At 37.1% G+C, this 18,812-nt stretch overlaps 1 protein-coding gene across 5 annotated transcripts; it reads left to right on the forward strand.

Moving 5' to 3' along the window:
• The first annotated feature begins 3,382 nt into the window (after window positions 1–3,382).
• On the forward strand, window positions 3,383–18,362 carry LOC146456897 (uncharacterized). Of its 5 annotated transcripts, XM_085092555.1 has the most exons (6): window positions 3,404–3,454; window positions 7,250–7,385; window positions 15,493–15,582; window positions 16,037–16,233; window positions 17,012–17,058; window positions 18,188–18,362. In XM_085092555.1, the coding sequence occupies exons 3-5, from the start codon at window positions 15,498–15,500 to the stop codon at window positions 17,054–17,056; spliced, it is 327 nt and encodes a 108-aa protein (XP_084948681.1). In that variant the 5' UTR covers window positions 3,404–3,454; window positions 7,250–7,385; window positions 15,493–15,497; the 3' UTR covers window positions 17,057–17,058; window positions 18,188–18,362. The 5 variants fall into 5 exon arrangements, with proteins under 5 accessions (XP_084948682.1, XP_084948681.1, XP_084948680.1 ...); XM_085092556.1 differs by lacking the exon at window positions 7,250–7,385 and having other exon boundaries at window positions 3,383–3,454; XM_085092554.1 differs by lacking the exon at window positions 3,404–3,454 and having other exon boundaries at window positions 7,237–7,385.
• Window positions 18,363–18,812: the final 450 nt, after the last annotated feature.

Here is an 18,812-nt window from a genome sequence, read left to right on the forward strand (position 1 = left end):
TGTTTATTTTCCTCAGTACAGCTAACTCTGTTACGTGGTTTCTCTACTGTTGAAAGAACCTATTCCGGGGAATTAGCTGGGTTCACTTCAACACCTTCTTCAGTGACTCTTCTTAAACTTAATTGCGCTTGTACGAAGTCAGCTCATTACTGCTTTACACTCAATTCTGCCCTTAACTAGATAACACCTATTTTTATACTGGCTTAACAACCACCTGCTCAACGCAAATTAAATCTTACGCAAGCCTTCTATGATTGGCTGAAAGGAGCTTATTTGCATCCATGTCTTCGATATGTTAACTAAGCTATAAACGTTTTTCTAGTGAGAGATCACCATGAAGCTTGGGTTGCCTAGTCAAAATAAAACAGGGAGACCAATATAAAAATTACAAAGTTGAGAGTTATACAGTAAGATTTCACAAAGATAATCTGAAAAACAGTAAAAGTTGTTGTTTAAAAATTGTACAAGTAGTCGATTCGTTGAAGGTGCCTTCTTCATCGAAAATAATTGCGAAACGTTTCCATAAATTAAATTAAAACGTGGTCAACAAAATCTAGAGTTCAAATTATATATTCAGTACGTGGTTGATAACAGGATTACAACAATGAATATTTAATTATATTCATAATCACCCTAAGACCACAGTGTTTACTTTCAAAAACACCTTAAAATTAGAGATATTATGATTTCGATATCCTTATCTTTAAAATGAACATCAACTACCATGAATTGGGTAAAAGAACTCGAGAAACTCTACTAAAAATGATTAAAAATAAGAGCAATAGCTATTTCCTGGAAAGAACCGATAAAAGGTCAAATTGAGCAAAAACTCATCAAAGTAAGGCAACAAGATGTTATCATTTGTAGGAAACTTAATTGAAAATATCTTTACGATTAAAAGTGTTCACGCAGAAACGAACAGTTGCTCTTACCAAATTCATGACAGGAGAATTTATACGTTAATCACATATTAAGAACAACTTAAGTCGAATTACAAGGTATTATCTCTAGAGAGCTGCATAATGACGGAAATGAGTCAACTGATCTTTTTCTGTGATATTTCCCAAACCGAAATATAATTTGTAATAAGTCCCAACCCCAAATAAAATTCCTTTAACTATTTTAACCCCAAATAATTGTGTTGTAAATATTTTTTCATCATTGACAATTTTTATCATCTAACACGTTTTAAAAGACAATAAACTAACGGGGTATTTCTCCCTCCTTTCAACTGAGGACACAGTGAGTAAGTGCATTAAATAATATGATACGCTTTGATGTTTGATAGCAAAGCTTTTGCACAAACTGACAATTAAGAACATGAATCAGTAACTTTAAGTTGGTATGGTAAGTTGGTAAGATTCCAGTTTGGAATGAACTGGTGTGAATAGAATCTTTGATGTTAGTTGTTAAACAGTGGTAGTTGACAATTTAGTTATTGTTAAGAAAACCATAAGCCTGAAATGACAGTTTTGATGCAGCCTACGCCGTTGTCAGACATTCATCGTAAGAAGAGTATTATTTCTCTTCGTAGTTAAGACAAGCCTTATTTTTTCTTTCAAATTACAAATGGATTGCGCATTACAGATAGCAGGAAACTGACTTTTGCCAAACTGAATTACCCGTGAATAGGAAGAGTTAACTCAAAGGAAACAAATAACACATTCCAAATGTTCATTCTCAAATTGATATGTGTAGATTTGACGTTTAAATTATTGACGTTATAAGTTGTTGAAGCGAGAAATGAGCAAAACAAAAAAAAAGACAGTTATGTATCATAGTGACACCCGTAAAGTGATAAGGCGTATCTATCTTTGTCTTTCCTAATGCACACGATCCTAAATTTCTCTAATATATCCAAGTTATGCTGATATTGGATCATGAAGTGACGACAACCAAACTATTACTTAAAAGTAATTAGTTCATGGAAAAAAAAAAACAGAATAAAACTGGATTCCTCAATTTCTTTTCAACGTGTTTTTCAGCTCAATCGCATGAGAAGAACGCAATTCTCAATAACATTGACTGCTATCATGTCAGTCATGAATAGTTAAAAATCGTAAGGCAACGTGTAAGTGTGTTGTTCCACCTTCTTTGTTAAGTGTTAAACAGTGCTTCAATTGATAATTAACTTAGTTATTGTTAGCCAACCATGAGCCCCACATTTGAGTTTTGATGCAGCCTACTCTGTGAGACAGTGATCGTAAGAAGTGTATTATTTCTCTTCGTAGTTGAGACAACCCCTTTATATTTTTAGAAATAACGAATGTTGTGAGCGTTATAGATAGCAAGAAACTGACTTTTTCCAAACTGAATTACTCGTGATTAATGATCCCTGCAGCGAATAAAGGAGTAACCACGTCAGTTAGCAGGTAAACAGAAACATTTAACTCAAGGGAAACAAATTACATATTCCAAATATTCATTCTAAAATTGACATGTGTAGCTTTGACGTTTTAATTATGGATGGTGAAAGCTTTTGAAATGAAAAATGAAAAAAAGCAGTTGTCCATCTGGGAGGAGGGGGGGGGGGGTACACCGCATTTCAAGTGACGAGGATGATCGAACGATATTTTCGGGTTTGAAATTTTTGATTCCAGGATTTTTTTGGGAGGAAAATTTGGCAAGTAGCTTTTTGGGTGGCTTGATTTAGGTAGGGAGTTTTAGGGGGTATTAAAAACAATATGAAGATTCGTCGTAGTACCCGAGTATCCTTGCTGCGTAGTTCTACGAATAAAGTATAACCAAACTTGTTTTACGGCTGTTTTAATACTGGGTGTCTTGGCTATCTCAAGTATTGTTAGAATGACTACCAGATGCGGAAAAGATAAATTCAGATGTTATGACGAATAAACAAACGCAAAGATTAAATTTCTAATGGTTTTTTTTTTGTGTTATCTCATTTAATGCTTTCTGGATTTTTTTAAGGCTCTGAAATTTGGCATGGGATTTTTATGGGGTTAATATTTGGTCCAGGGATTTTTTGGGTTTTGATTTTTGCCCCCATTTGATCATCCCCGTCACTTGAATTAAGGAGTAAAAACGTTAGCAGGTAAACAGAAAGAGTTAACTCAAGGGAAACAAATGACACATTCTAAATATTCATTCTAAAATTGATATGTGTAGCTTTGATGTTTTCATTATGGACGGTGTAAGCTTTTGAAATGAAAAAAGAGAAAAAGTCGGTTGTATATCATAGTGACACTCATAATTATTTGAAAAGCAGTATAAAATGGTCCTAGAATGCTGATTGTGAAATAGCGAAGGCCCGAATACTATAAATAGAAGCAAAGTACTTCAAAATATTGCACGTGACAGGAAGTCTTTTGCTGTGGTTCAAACGATTGCATTGTATCGCTAGGGTAATTGGTATATAAAAGTTGCATTCATTTATGGTTGTCGATCAAACGAAGCTCTTTCTGCGAGTTAAAGATAACAAAACAACTTTATTGAGGTAAGTAAAGATTTAAGGCTATGTTAATAAAATTATAGTATTTAACGTTTGCGGTATCTATTAGGTTTTTGTCGCTGATATTACATATAAAATGCTTAGTTCGACAGCGGTATGGACTGCACAGACAATGTCTGCGAAAGAAATAGGACGCAAGTAGTACGATTAGGCGTTAATGCTAGGATGTAATGTTGTCAATCACTGGAAAGAGTAATTTGAGTCAGTACAAAAAAGTTGAGCCACGTTAGCTCGGAAGCTTTTTGGTGGGAACAGGAAACTTTCGTGGAATATGCGGGTCCACAATATTTCATGACACTTTACAAACCCTACGTCTACTTATCGGGCGGAAAGTTTCCATCACCAGTTTGAAAAAAGTTATGGCAGTCACTGTTCAGGTGTAGTCATTTAAAAGATATAAAGATATAGACTGTGCACCACCGACTAAACAGGATCACTTGAAAACAATGCTGCATGGAAAACTGATTTATTTAGCAGCCCCTTCCATAGAAGCTTTCTGCACAAACGACAACTTGGAATAAGTAAAAAGGAAAAATGCGTTGATATAATCTGGAATTGTGTTGCTTTTTATCCCTGTAACCTTACTCCTACTTTTTTAAAGACTATTTACCTTCAGACAAAAAAAGTACATTTGTCTATACATGCAGAAATCACGATAAACATCAAGTGTACTTTAAGGCTTGTACTACAACATTTTTAAGCCAAAATAAAAAAAAAACTTTTTACCGAAGTATAGCTTTAATTTTCTCAACGCAAAGACAAGCGCAGTTAAAAAACAAACAGGCTGGTAGAGAATGCAGAAAGGACAGGCCTTCGGGTAAATCTCGGGAAGTGCAAAGTCATGAGAGTAAATGCGAGGAATAACGAAGCCATCACAGTGAATGGTCAGGCGTTGGAAGATCTAGAGAAGTTTACCTACCTAGGCGCCACAGTATGTAAACAAGGGGGTGGTGAAGAAGACATCAAGGCTAGGCTAGGGAAAGGGAGAGGGGCGTTTGTGAAGCTAAACCGAGCATGGAACTCAAGCAGCGTGTCGAGGAAGACGAAGATCAGGCTATACAAAACATTGGTCAAACCAGTTCTCATGTATTGTTGCGAAACATGGAAAATGAACGAAAGTGATGCTAAGAAAATCGATATGTTTCAGAACCGATGCCTGAGAAGGATAATGAAGATTAAATGGCAAAATAAGATCAGTAATATTTAGAGAACTACTGGAAAGGGCTAACGTGGAGAGTTTGATTGAAGGGGTAAGAAGAAGGAGATGGGTATTCATTGGACACATCCTCAGACAACAACCTCACAATGACTGTGTTACAGACTTATCATGGACCCTAGAGGGAAGTAGCAAGAGAGGCCGGCCAAACACAACTTGGCGGCGCACAGTAGAAAAAGAGAGGTCCAAAGCAGGGTGGCAGTCCTGGAGTGAGGTGTGCACTGCAGCGCAAGACAGGAATCGATGGAAAGCACATGTGGAGGCCCTATGCGCCAGGTAAACAGAAAGAGTTAACTCAAGGGAAACAATTTACACATTCTAAATATTCATTCTAAAATTGATATGTGTAGCTTTGATGTTTTCATTATGGACGGTGTAAGCTTTTGAAATGAAAAATGAGAAAAAGCTGTTGTCTATCGGGGGGGGGGGGGGGGAGGGTACACCACATTTCAAGTGACGGGGACGATCGAAGGATATTTTTGGGTTTTAAAGTTTTAATTCCAGGATTTTTTTCGGGAGGAAAATTTTGCAAGTATTTTTTTTTTTGATGGCTTCATTTAAGTAGGGAGTTTTGGGGGGTATTCACAACAATATGAAGATTCGTGACTCTGCCCAAATATCCTTGCTGCGTAGTTCTGCCAATAAAGTACAACCAAATTAGTTTTGCGGCTGTTTTAATATTGGCTGTCTTGGCTGTCTCAAGTGTTGTTAGAATGATTACCAGATGCGGAAAAGATAACTTCAGATGGTATGATGAATAAACAAACGCAAAGATTCATTTTCTAATGTTTTTATTCTTTGTGTTATATCATTTATTGCTTGATTTTCCTGAAATCTGAAGTTTTAGGCTTGCAGACTGAGAGGGCGAACTAATGGATACGCCCTCTTAAAAAGGGTCTTTGCTGAACTATGAAAGCGAGGCTAAGTATTTTTGCTGTGAATGAACATTTGGCCAAAAGCCTCGTGATGTTGCGAAAAGGTTATTGTCCGGGGAGTCTCGTGATAATCATACGATGGTGATCTGTTTTAGTAAAGATCCAAGGTTCAAACGAGGAACCATGAGCCATTGTCTCACAACCAACTCACCCCTGTCCCCTGTGACAAACCTAATAGAGAAGGCACTCGGGAGGGAGACATAAAAGCTTTTATTTGGTCGAAATAAAATCCATTTATTTTTTGTGTTATATCATTTGATGCTTTCTGGAATTATTTAAGGCTCGGAAATTTGGCATGGGATTTTTTTGGGGTTAAATTTTGGTCCAGGGATTTTTGGGGTGTTAAGTCTTACCCCAATTGGATCATCCCGTCACTTGAAATCTGGAGTACCCCCTCCTCCCCCCTGGGGAGACAATCCCTTTATATTTTCTGAAATAACAAATTTTGTGAGCGTTATAGATAGCAAGAAAATGATTTTTGCCAACCTGAATTACTCGTGATTAATGATCCCTGCAGCGAATTAAGGAGTAAAAAAGGTTAGCAGGTAAATAGAAAGAGTTAACTCAAGGGGAAACAAATTCCACATTCCAAATATTCATTCTAAAATTGATATGTGTAGCTTTGATGTTTTCATTATGGATGGTGTAAGCTTTTGAATTGAAAAATGAGAAAAAGCAGTCGTCTATCTGGTCGGGGGAGGGGGGGCAGGGTACACAGCATTTTAAGTGACGGATTATGATCGAAGGATATTTTTGGGTTTTAAAGTTTTGATTCCAGGATTTTTTTTGGGAGGAAAATTTTGCAAGTATTTTTTGGATGGCTTGATTTAAGTAGGGAGTTTTGGGGGGTATTAAAAACAATATAAAGATTCGTAACAGTGCCCGAGTATCCTTGCTGCGTAGTTCTGCCAATAAAGTACAACCAAACTTGTTTTGCGGCTGTTTTAATATTGGGTGTCTTGGCTGTCTTAAGTGTTGTTAGAATGACTACCAGATGCGGAAAAGATAACTTCAGATGTTATGATGAATAAACAAACGCAAAGATTCAACTTCTAATGTTTTTATTTTTTGTGTTATATCATTCAATGCTTTCTGGATTTTTTTAAGACTTGGATATTTGGCATGGGATTTTTTGGAATTAATTTTAGGTCCAGGGATTTTTTTTGAGTTTTGATTTTTGCCCCCATTCGATCATCCCCGTAACTTGAAATTTGGAGTATCTCCCTGGGGAGACAACGCCTTTATATTTTTTGAAATAATAAATGCTGTAAGTGTAATAGATAGCAAGAAAATGACTTTTGCCAAACTGAATTACTGGTGATTAATGATCCCTGCAGCGAATTAAGTAGTAAAAACATCAGCAGGTAAACAGAAAGAGTTAACTCAAGGCAAGCAAATTCCACATTCCAAATATTCATTCTAAAATTGATATTTGTAGCTTTGATGTTTTCATTAAGGACGGTGTAAGCTTTTGAAATGAAAAAAGAGAAAAAGCAGTTGTATATCATAGTGACACCCATAATTATTTGAAAAGAAGTATAAAATGGTCCTAGAAGGCTGATTGTGAAATAGCGAAGGCCCGAATACTATAAATAGAAACAAAGTACTTCAAAATATTGCACGTGACAGGAAGTCTTTTGTTGTGGTTCAAACGATTGCATTGTATCGCTAGGGTAATTTGTATATAAAAGTTGCATCTATTTGTGGTTGTCGATCAAACGAAGCTCTTTCTGCGAGTTAAAGATAACAAAACAACTTTATTGAGGTAAGTAAAGATTTAAGGCTATGTTAATAAAATTATAATATTTAACGTTTCCGGTATCTATTAGGTTTTTGTCGCTGATATTACATATAAAATGCCTGGTTACACAGCGGTATTTTTTCCATTTAAAGAGCTTCTTAAGTTCAGGACTGCATAGACAATGTCTGCGAAAGAAATAGGACGCAAGTAGCACGATTAGGCGTTAATGCCAAGAGGTGATGTTTAATCAGTGGAAAGAGTAATTTGGATCGGTACAAAGAAGTTGAGCCACGTTAGCTCGGAAGCTCTTCGGCGGGAACAGGAAACTTTCGTGGAATATGGAGGTCCACAAAATTTCATGACACTTTACAAACCCTCCGTCTACTTATCGGACGGAAAGTTTCCATCACCAGTTTGAAAAAAGTTATGGCAGTCACTGTTCAGGTGTAGTCATTTAAAGGATATAAAGATATTGGACTGTGCACCACCGACTAAACAGGATCACTTGAAAACAATGCTAAATTTAAAACTGATATTTAGCAGCCCCTTCCACAGAAGCTTTCTGCACAAACGACAACTTGGAATAAGTAAAAAAGGAAAATGCGTTGATATAATCTGGAATGGTGTTGCTTTTTATCCCTGTAACCTTACTGCTACTTTTTCTAAGACTATTTACCTTCAGACAACAAAAATACATTTGTCTATCCATGCAGAAATCACGATAAACATCAAGTGTACTTTAAGGCTTGTACTACAACATTTTGAAGCCAAAATAAAAAAAAAATTTACCGAAGTATAGCTTTAATTTTCTCAACGCAAAGACAAGCGCAGTTAAAAAACAAACAGGCTGGTAGAGAATGCAGAAAGGACAAGCCTTCGGGTAAATTTCGGGAAGTGCAAAGTCATGAGAGTAAATGCGAGGAATAACGAAGCCATCACAGTGAATGGTCTGGCGTAGGAAGATCTAGAGAAGTTTACCTACCTAGGCGCCACAGTATGTAAACAAGGGGGTGGCGAAGAAGACATCAAGGCTAGGCTAGGGAAAGCGAGAGGAGCGTTTGTGAAGCTAAACCGAGTATGAAACTCCAGCAGTGAGTCGAGGAAGACGAAGATCAGGCTATACAAAACATTGGTCAAACAAGTTCTCATGTATGGTTGCGAAACATGGAAAATAAACGAAAGTGATGCTAAGAAAATCGATATGTTTCAGAACCGATGCCTGAGAAGGATAATGAAGATTAAATGGCAAGATAAGATCAGTAATAGAGATCTACTGGAAAGGGCTAACGTGGAGAAGTTGATTGAAGGGGTAAGAAGAAGGAGATGGCTATTCATTGGACACATCCTCAGACAACAACCTGACCATGACTGTGTTACAGACTTAACATGGACCCTTGAGGGAAGGAGAAAGAGAGGCCGGCCAAACACAACTTGGCGGCGCACAGTAGAAAAAGAGAGGTCCAAAGCAGGGTGGCAGTCCTGGAGTGAGGTGTGCACTGCAGCGCAAGACAGGAATCCATGGAAAGCACATATGGAGGCCCTATGCGCCATCTTGGCACCAGGGGACAAGTGAAGTGAAGAAGACTGATGCATTCCGATTAATCCGCGTTGATTGCTTGAATTTTTAAATGTTGCGTCAAAAGCAACTTGGCAAGGAACAAGATTACTCGTGGAACGATTAACGCCTTTACCGTGAAGGATGGAAATACGCCAAGAAAGCATGTGTAATTATGAACTGTTGCTGAACATACTGAAAAGAGTAAAGTTGTTTCTTCGATTCTAACATAAGATGCAAATAAGACGATGTCGACAATAATTGCTCTCAAAGAATTAGCACCCTTGCCACATTTTCATTTTTAAATCCTTTTCAGTACCAGTAAAAGTAAAAGTAATAAATTAAGAGATGTATACGATATAGCTATACTCGTTATTCACAATTCATTAGCAACCACTCTGAACATTACGTTTTACAAGACTGATAAACCAACCGGGTATTTCTCCCTCCTTTCAACTGAGGACATAGTGAGTAAGTACTTTAAATAATATGATGCGCTTTGATGTTTGATAGCAACGCTTTATGCGGAAACTAACTCAAGGCAAACAAATTACACATTCCAAATATTCATTCTCAAATTGATATGTGTAGCTTTGACGTTTAAATCATTGTCGTTGTAAGTTGCTGAAACGAAAAATGAAAAAAAAAAAAAAAAAAAAGACGACAGTGGTGGCAGCCGTAAAATAAGACGCATCACACACGCGATCCTAAATCTCTTTAATATATCCAAGTTATGCTGATATTGGATCATGGTGTGGCGACAACTAGACTATCACTTAAAAACAATTAGTTCATAGAAAAAAAAAACAAACAAAACAAATGAAACTGGGTTCCTCAATTTCTTTTCAACGTGTTTTTCAGGTCAATCGCATGAGAAGAAACCAATCCTTTCATGTCAGTCATGAATAGTTAAAGATCGTAAGGCAACGTGTTAGCTTGTTGATGTTCAGCCTTCTTTGTTCAGTGTTAAACAGTGCTTCAATTGATAATTTACTCAGTAGTTATTGTTAGCGAACCACGAGCCTCAAATTTGAGTTTTGATGCAGCCTACTCTGTGAGACAGTGATCGTAAGAAGTGTATTATTTCTCTTCGTAGTTGAGACCACCCCTCGGGGGGTACTCCGGATTTCAAGTGACGGGGAATGATCGAAGGAATTTTTTGGGTATGAAATTTTTTATTCCAGGATTTTTTTAGGTAGGGCAATTTGTCAAGTATTTTTTTGGGTGGCTTGATTTAAGTAGGGAGTTTTGGGGGGTATTCACAACAATATGAAGATTCGTCGTAGTGCCCGAGTATCAGTTGCTGCGTAGTTCTCCCAATAAAGTACAACCAAACTTGTTTTGCGGTTGTTTTAATATTGGGTGTCTTGGCTGTCTCAAGTGTTGTTAGAATGACTACCAGATGCGGAAAAGATAACTTTAGATGTTATGATGAATAAACAAACGCAAAGATTCATTTTCTAACGTTTTTATTTTTTGTGTTATATCATTTAATGCTTTCAGAAATTTTTTAAGGCTCGGAAATTTGGCATGCGATTTTTTGGGGGTTACTTTTTGGTCCAGGGACTTTCTTGGGTTTTGATTTTTGCCCCCATTTGATCATCCCTGTCACTTGAAATCTGAAGTGCCCCTTCTGGGAAGACAACCCCTTTATACTTTATGAAATAACGAATTTTGTGAGCATTATAGATAGCAAGAAACTGACTTTTGCCAAACTGAATTACTCGTGATTAATGATCCCTGCAGCGAGTTAAGGAGTAAAAACGTTAGCAGGTAAACAGAAAGAGTTAACTCAAGGGAAACAAATTCCACATTCCAAATATTCATTCTAAAATTGATATGTGTAGCTTTGATGTTTTAAGTATGGACGGTGTAAGCTTTTAAAATGAAAAATGAGAAAAAGCAGTTGTCAATCTTGGGGGGGGGGAGGGGAGGGTACACCGCATTTCAAGTGACGAGGATGATCAAAGGGTATTTTTGGATTTGAAATTTTTGATTCCAGGATTTTTTTGGGAGGAAAATTTGGCAAGTATTTTTTGGGGTGGCTTGATTTAAGTAGGGAGTTTTGGGGGGTATTAAAAACAATATGAAGATTCGTCGTAGTACCCGAGTATCCTTGCTGCGTAGTCCTGCGAATAACGTATAACCAAACTTGTTTTGCGGCTGTTTTAATATTGGGTGTCTTGGCTGTCTCAAGTGTTGTTAGAATGACTACCAGATGCGGAAAAGATAACTTCAGATGTTATGATGAATAAACAAACCCAAAGATTCAATTTCTAATGTTTTTATTTTTTGTGTTACATCATTTAATACTTTCTGGATTTTTTTTGAGACTCTGAAATTTAGCATGGGATTTTTTTGGAATTAATTTTAGGTCCCGGGATTTTTTTTGGGTTTTGATTTTTGCCCCCATTCGATCATCCCCGTCACTTGAAATCTGGAGTACCCCCTGAGGAGACAACCCCTTATATATTTTGAAATAATGAATTTTGTGAGCGTTATAGATAGCAAGAAACTGACTTTTGCCAAACTGAATTACTCGTGATTAATGATCCCTGCAGCTATTTAAGGAGTGAAAACGTTAGCAGGTAAACAGAAACAGTTAACTTAAGGGAAACAAATTACACATTCCAAATTTTCATTTTAAAATTGATATGTGTAGCTTTTATTGTTTTATTATGGACGGTGAAAGCAGTTGAAAGGAAAAATGAGAAAAAGCAGTTGTATATCATAGAGCGACACCCATAATTATTTGAAAAGCAGTATAAAATGGTCCTAGAATGCTGATTGTGAAATAGCGAAGGCCCGAATACTATGAATAGAAACAAAGTACTTCAAAATGTTGCACGTGACAGGAAGCCTTTTGTTGTGGTCCAAACGATTGCATTGTATCGCTAGGGTAATTTGTGTATAAAAGTTGCATCTATTTGTGGTTGTCTATTAAACGAAGCTCTTTTCGGAGTTGAAGATAACGCGAGGGGAGGTTTAACTTCATTGAAAGATATTTGACGACCTTGCTGTTAGTTTGAAATCAGTCCAAATAGCTCCAAACTATCACTCGTATAATAGTTTGTTTTCATGAAATTACACCATTCGTTGATCACGAATAGTTTGAAGAGAAAGGACGGACAAGAAGGTAAGTTTCTATGAAGAAATATTTCGTCGTGCAATCGAGAAGTTGTGCAATTTATTTCCTCTAATCGGGAGAGAGAACGGATTTAAGAAGGTAGTCTTTTTCACGTGAGTTTACTTTTGATACCAGTTAGGTAAGCACTTCAACGTATTTTAACTTTCTTGAAACGTGGGTTTCGAGAGTCGTGGTTTATTTGAATCTTCTTCCAAGCATCTTTTCTTCGCCGTTTCTAGGTAATTACTATCTGTGGAAAAGTTTCAACAAGGACTGAAATAAAAGCTCTTTAAGTAATGATGCATCTTGCAACCTACTTGGCAAACTAGTACTTCCTCTACTCACACAAAGACGTTCCGGCTAAAGAGCAGCATTAAACTAGAGAAGTCAGAACGCCTAGCAGAGTATTCTTGCAATCGTCGGTGCATCTGATTACATGTAAGAGAGAATTGCGCGAGCAATTTCCATTCAGAGGGTCCTGAAGGGGGGTACCAATCCCATTTCCCAGCCCATTTTTTTTCCAAATCCCACTTCCCAGTATTCAAATCCCATTCTCACTAGCAGAATTCAGAAAAAAATCCCAGTGTTATACATACCAGCCCTTTTCTCTTCGCATTCACAAAATTACGGCTTCTAAATACGACCCAACACTAAGTTTTATTCACCAAGAAAATTCATTCCAGTTCTATAGAAGCACTCCCTACAAACCCATGGTACAGCCATGGGTACAAAAATAGCAGTCGCCTTTGCCAATATCTTTATAGCTAAGGTTGGAACGGAGATTTTAAACCAAAGCGCATTAAAACCGCTCATTTGGAAACGATATATAGACAACATATTTCCTCTGGACTTTAAACAAAGAGAAGATAATGCAGTTCATTGAGCAAACAAACAAACACCACCCCCCAATAAAATTTACTGCTGAAATTTCAGAAACAGAAGCGACATTTCTGGATACAAACATTTTATAAAGGCGAAAGATTCAGAAGCAATTCAGTTCTTTCAATACACGCACTTCTCTTCGTGCAACCCACCAGGGGTCAAAAAAGGCTTCATCAAAGACGAGGCTCTGAGACTTCTCAGAAACAAACTCTTCAAAAAATATATTTGAAGAGCAAAATAATTCTAAATCGTAAATTTCGCCTACGGGAAAGAGGTTATTCCGAGAACCTTGTTCAAAGGACCCTCTCAGGAGTACAATTTGAAAACAGGAAACTGGCACTCCTTCAAAAACCAAAGGAGAACAAACGAATTTTGCCTTTCGTAACCCAATAACACCCAGAAGTGCCAAACTTAAAACTGATCTTCATGAAAGCCTGGCATTTAATACAGCAACAACCATTGCTCAAAGAAATCTTCAGAGACCCGCCCCTCATATGTTACAAAAGAGGGCGGTCAATCAAAGATATACTCGTGAGAGCCAAATTATGTGTGTATTTATAACAACATTTTGAGTAGAAAAGTACTTAACTTCCACGACAACAGTGCGAGTCTTGCACGACAACTCTGCTCCCACCGTCGCTCCTGCCATGTTGTTTGTATTATAGAAATACGCATGCTCTGTAGACCTTTGGCTTTACACCGCACCACTGTACACAAATATCGCTGACCGTAAATCGATCGGGGAAAATAAAACGTGCGGACGCTGGCTAAACATGCTAAAAACAAAGTGTTTGAACACTTTTTTGACTTTTCTCAATCCCAGGAAATAGGTGATGTCTCGCCTGGTCATGGTTAAAAAATATTTATCCCATTCCCATTTTTGACATATTTTTCCCATTCCCAGTGACCAAATTCCAGTCCCAGTGACCTAACTCCCATTTTCCCATGGCAAAAACAGGTCAATCCCAGTTCCCATTTTACCCCTTCGGGACCCTCTATTATTAAGTATCAGGAGATCTTACACGTGTACAAAGGACGTAGCTCAAGTGATAAAACAAGTTTCGCTTCCCTCAAACTCACCCCAGTGGAAGCATTAAAAAGCTTTTGTTGGTAACAAGAGACAAAAAGTGTGGCGTTTGGAAAATTGGTCCTGCTACACTAAAAAGGAGAAGATTTGACACAATTACTGTAGGCAGCCATTTATTTGCTTTGGAACGTGTATTCAGTGATAGCTGTCAAGTTGTATCGAGAGCAAAACAGGACATTAATTGTTGCGGACAGTTAAATCTGTGGAATTATAATTTTGCAGCGTTTTCAACTGATGGTGTTAACTTTTTTAAGCGGATTTAACAGCCTTTGCACAAAGTGGGGTCATTAACTACATCAAAGGGAAGTTTTTCTCTCATAAACACATTTTTTGGCAAACGATTCTATTTTTATTTCTATTTTGAACTCACCAAAAAGAGTAGATGAGATATATCTTTAAACATTATGAAAGATTCTTTGATATATACAGCATTATAGAAAGACCCTGTTGGTCTCCCAGAAGAAACAGTCACAGAACGTTAAATACACATTGACTTAACTCAACCCCTCAGGCGGAAAAGTATAGAAACTAAAACAACGATTGGACATTATCTCGACACACAAATGCAAACATTATTCCATTGCTCACCAATAAATCGAATAAATATAACCATCAGTTTCGGTAAGCCGAGTACATTGTCTTGTCGACCAGAAGGAGTTAAAAGAACAACAAGGTAAGTTATTCATTTATGAAAAGGAGTATTCTAATCGAAGGGCGCAAGCAACATTTCTTTAATTTTCTGTCAGGTTAATGTCTTCGACTAGACTCATTTCCCTGTACACCAGTTTGGGAGAAGGTTGAAATCCTAGTTGAAGTCAAACAATTTGAATTCGTATCAGGCCCTCTTTAGATTATGCAAATTTTCCACGTGGTTTTGAATTTTGTAGAAACTTACATAGTTTCTTCGGCGTTTTGTAGCGTTGAATAGCCTCAACACCCTTCATTTTGCCAACCTGATATGATCAATCACAAGCATTAAGAATCAGAAAGAAAACTGAGACGTCTTTTTAACTTCATTAGGAGGAAAACGATTTTTGAAGTCGTCGCTGTATTTATTATGGTAAAAACCTGTCATTTCGGTGGATTACTGATCGGACACAAGACTTTATACTTAACGTTTCAAACGGGAACTACCCCGAAATAGCCGCCTCGTTGATGCTTTATTGCGTGACCATTAATTTATAAAACCTTCATAGATGCTGAGCGGAACAGACATTCAGCAAGTTTGGTTTATGACTTAGTTATGGTTTCCAACAATATAGACTCGGTCTAATCTTTACTATCTTATCTTTAAGTTTCCAGAAAGCCGTGACAAAGGTTTACCTTTATTAAAAGACATTTGATAACCTCCTTTCATAAGTTTATGTCACTAATTAAATAGCTTGTTTTTGTGAATTATTATGATATTATTCCTTGTTCGCAACTTCCTTCATCGCAACTGATCAAAAGATTTACAGGTTCGCTTTGATATTTCTTTTAGGACTGATGGACTCCAAACTAAAGATGATGATCTTAATTCTGGTGATTTTTGCGGTATTCGATATTTGCTGGACCATGAACAAGAAAAAAGGTTAGCAAAGAAAATTGCTTTGAGTCCTTAATATTTATGTAAAGGAAGACAGTACATATCAAATAAATTTGAAGCATAGTTTTCAATTTCAGACCCGCTCCTGTAAATGTGGTGAGCTACTGAGCGGTTTTATGGTGCTGACCTTTCTAGTTTACGAGATTATAAAATTAGCTGAAAGAAGTGTGATTCAGCGAAAACAAACCTTATAAACCTTTAACTATGCTGAAATTAAGCCTGATGAAGCGGGAAATGTCTACATTTGAGGAACCAGGGTTCGTTTACCATTCACATGGAAAATGCGTAACTATTTCCATCAAAAATCAAATGGATCTACGTGGGAAAGTACGTTGTAGAGAACATGAGTAAAGCTTTCTGCTTAGAAAAGAGAAGAAAAGCGTGGAGAAAATTTTACTGCTTAAATATAGTTCATTAATTACCATGTATTTCTAAACAGACGCAGCGGACCACCTACTGGACCACAATGAGGCCAAGCACTTTCTGTTTCACAAAACGAAATTACATTGGTGCGTTCAGGTTCAAGAGACTGTTGAGGAGGACTTCATTATCGCACATGAGGTGCACGAGGAATGCTGTAATGAAGGGTGCGATGCTGAAGAAATGAAGGAAGACTTGAGCCTGCCGATGGCACAAGTACGTACCAACATATATTTTAATGTAAAGCCTTGAACATTACATTGTATCATTATCTCTTCATAACCAGCGAAAGTCTATACAAACAAGTAAAACAAATGCTTGTTCATTTGTTAAGTATTCACCACGCCTTGATACCTTACTGATCTGTGCTTAAGTTTGGTTTGGAATAACGCCACTTTTAATTAAAATATTTAAAAAAATAAATAAAGAAAGGCTTTTTGATAAGTCACCGTAACTTGGTGCTTTTCAGCACCAAGCCAAAGCATGTGACATACAACTCGATCGCTACAGATCCTCCGAGGTTCTTGCATATAGGCTGCCATGTCAGGTTGATCTCTCGCAGTTTTGGACCGTGTCTATTGCTAAACTAATCCTCTACTTCAAAGTGTATAATCAAACCTTTTTTCTCTTTATAGAAAATCGTAACCCTTTTCCCAATACCCAATACATACGTGACGAGGAATGCCGCTTGCAGCGAGCAGTTCGTGCCTAAAATACGGTGCTTAGTCAGTTCTTCACATAGAAACGGCTGGCAAATAATTTCCCAATGTTTGGAACAATTTCGGGGGGTTCAAACAGCTTATCTTTGATATGTAAAAAATTTCTATCCCTCGAATTAGCATTGTTGGAAATTGTTCCCGTCTAGGTAGTTTTGCACGGTCCAAACCAATAGAGTAACGACGAAACGTTATGACGACCAGCTGGTGTAGTGAAAAAGTCGAATCCGGTCGTTAAATGTATAATCAACTGCCTCTGTTGAAATTGATTATTGCAGGCTGAGCGCTATCGAAAAAGATACATGAAGGAATGCTGCTCTTAAAGGTTAGTTCGCAAGTTTCGTAATGATCGTAAGTCCAGTTACTTTGCGCGCGGTTTAGCTATTGCATATCTAAGTTATAACAGGCTAACTACAATTTGACGAACTTAGAGTTCTTGTGAGAGTCTCGAAAACTGATATCCTCGCCATCAACGAAGCGAAATTAGGCAACACAGATCAAGGCCACAAAATTAATATTTTTTGTTTTGAAGTCGTTCGAAAAGATTGACAAGTAACGGTGGAAGGAGAGACAGGGTTTGTTTTTACTTACGAAGTAATCTGAATTACACCGAGCGCGAGGATAACACTCAGAGAATGCTTAATGGTGAAAATATAAAAAAAAAACTTCTCACTCTAAACCTTTCCTTGATAACACCTGGTATTATTCTCCCAATTCTCCCCCAGATCTGTTAAATAATTTTGAAAATCTAATTGCTTTAAATTGGTGAGCTATATTTAGCTGGCGACACTGAAAACCAACATGAACTAGTTGCCTAAGATAGTAGTCATTAACGAGTCAAATTAGCAACAGGACTTAAGACCACGAAATTCATGTTTCGTGGTCTAAAGCTGTTGTAATGTGGTAATTAATGTCGTAAATAAAGGCAGCAATTACAGTCAATCTACGCCATTGCATGACCGGTACTTTTGAAATTTAGATGTCAGTTTTGAACATCGCCAGCGAGATTTCAGAGGTCCCGTAGAAATTTCTCTAGTTTTTTGACGGTATGAAGTTATGAATTTTTCTTTACATTACAGCACTTGTTTCAAAAATAACACCTGTTCCCGATTATTTTTATCTCTTATTTCTTTATTTTTTTTTTTTTTTTTTTCTCAGTAAATGATCCATTCCTATGTCCGGACAATCACAATATATCACTAAATATGTTAGAGCTTATATCAAAAAGTCTATTCGATTCTAAAATGCTTCTAAGTTCAGCTGAAGAAGATTCTGAACAAAAAAACTCTACGAACAGCAATCCAGGCACACCGCTCGGTATAGATTCCATGACTCTGCGCGTTCAGGGGTAGAAGTCCAGTGGTTTGGTCATCTAAATAATCTCGAAGAGTCCAGATAAAATGCTTTACAAAAAGTGATGCTGATGGCATTTATTGATTTTTTTTTTTTTCAAGAAACCTTCGCAAAAGAAGAGAAAACCACGATTCTCAGTTGTGACGGCTACAGCAAATAATCAAGCAAAGATAAATGTAATGCATAGCTGAAGTAATGACAAATGCTAATAAATGCAAAGTGCTGATAAAAAATGTACCGCATTATAAATAAACACGTGTTGAGTGTGAGTGAAAATCGTATTGACTTTGTCAAAGCATAAGTTTCTAAAGGTCCTGCAAAACGAGTAATGATCATGAAGGCAAATAAAAAATCATTCGACAGAAGCACGGTAGCAGAAGAAACGGGGGGGGGGGAGAGAATTAGTGTTACAAATTTTTTTGAACCCAAAATTTGCATCTTCGGAAGATATCTAATGTCATTGAAGGTCCAGTTCCTTGGGTCTGATTTCATTGCCATCATAGTTTTTGGTATCTGTTTATTTATTTATCATTTATAAAGTTAAAATACCACAACACATATTAAAATGGCAAATTAAAATGACGTAAATGTGGTGTGTCAAAGCTCCCCATCACTCCACCTCCCTTAGAGCAAAACGAAAATTCAAAAACTACTATCTTGATTAGAAATATATGAAATATTTGCATGTGAATAGGATTTTTATGCTTTCCACTTGGCTGCACCGCT

Source organism: Pavona decussata, unplaced genomic scaffold (assembly GCF_977016875.1).
Source record: "Pavona decussata unplaced genomic scaffold, jaPavDecu1.1 SCAFFOLD_253, whole genome shotgun sequence".
Taxonomy (NCBI): Eukaryota; Metazoa; Cnidaria; class Anthozoa; order Scleractinia; family Agariciidae; genus Pavona; species Pavona decussata.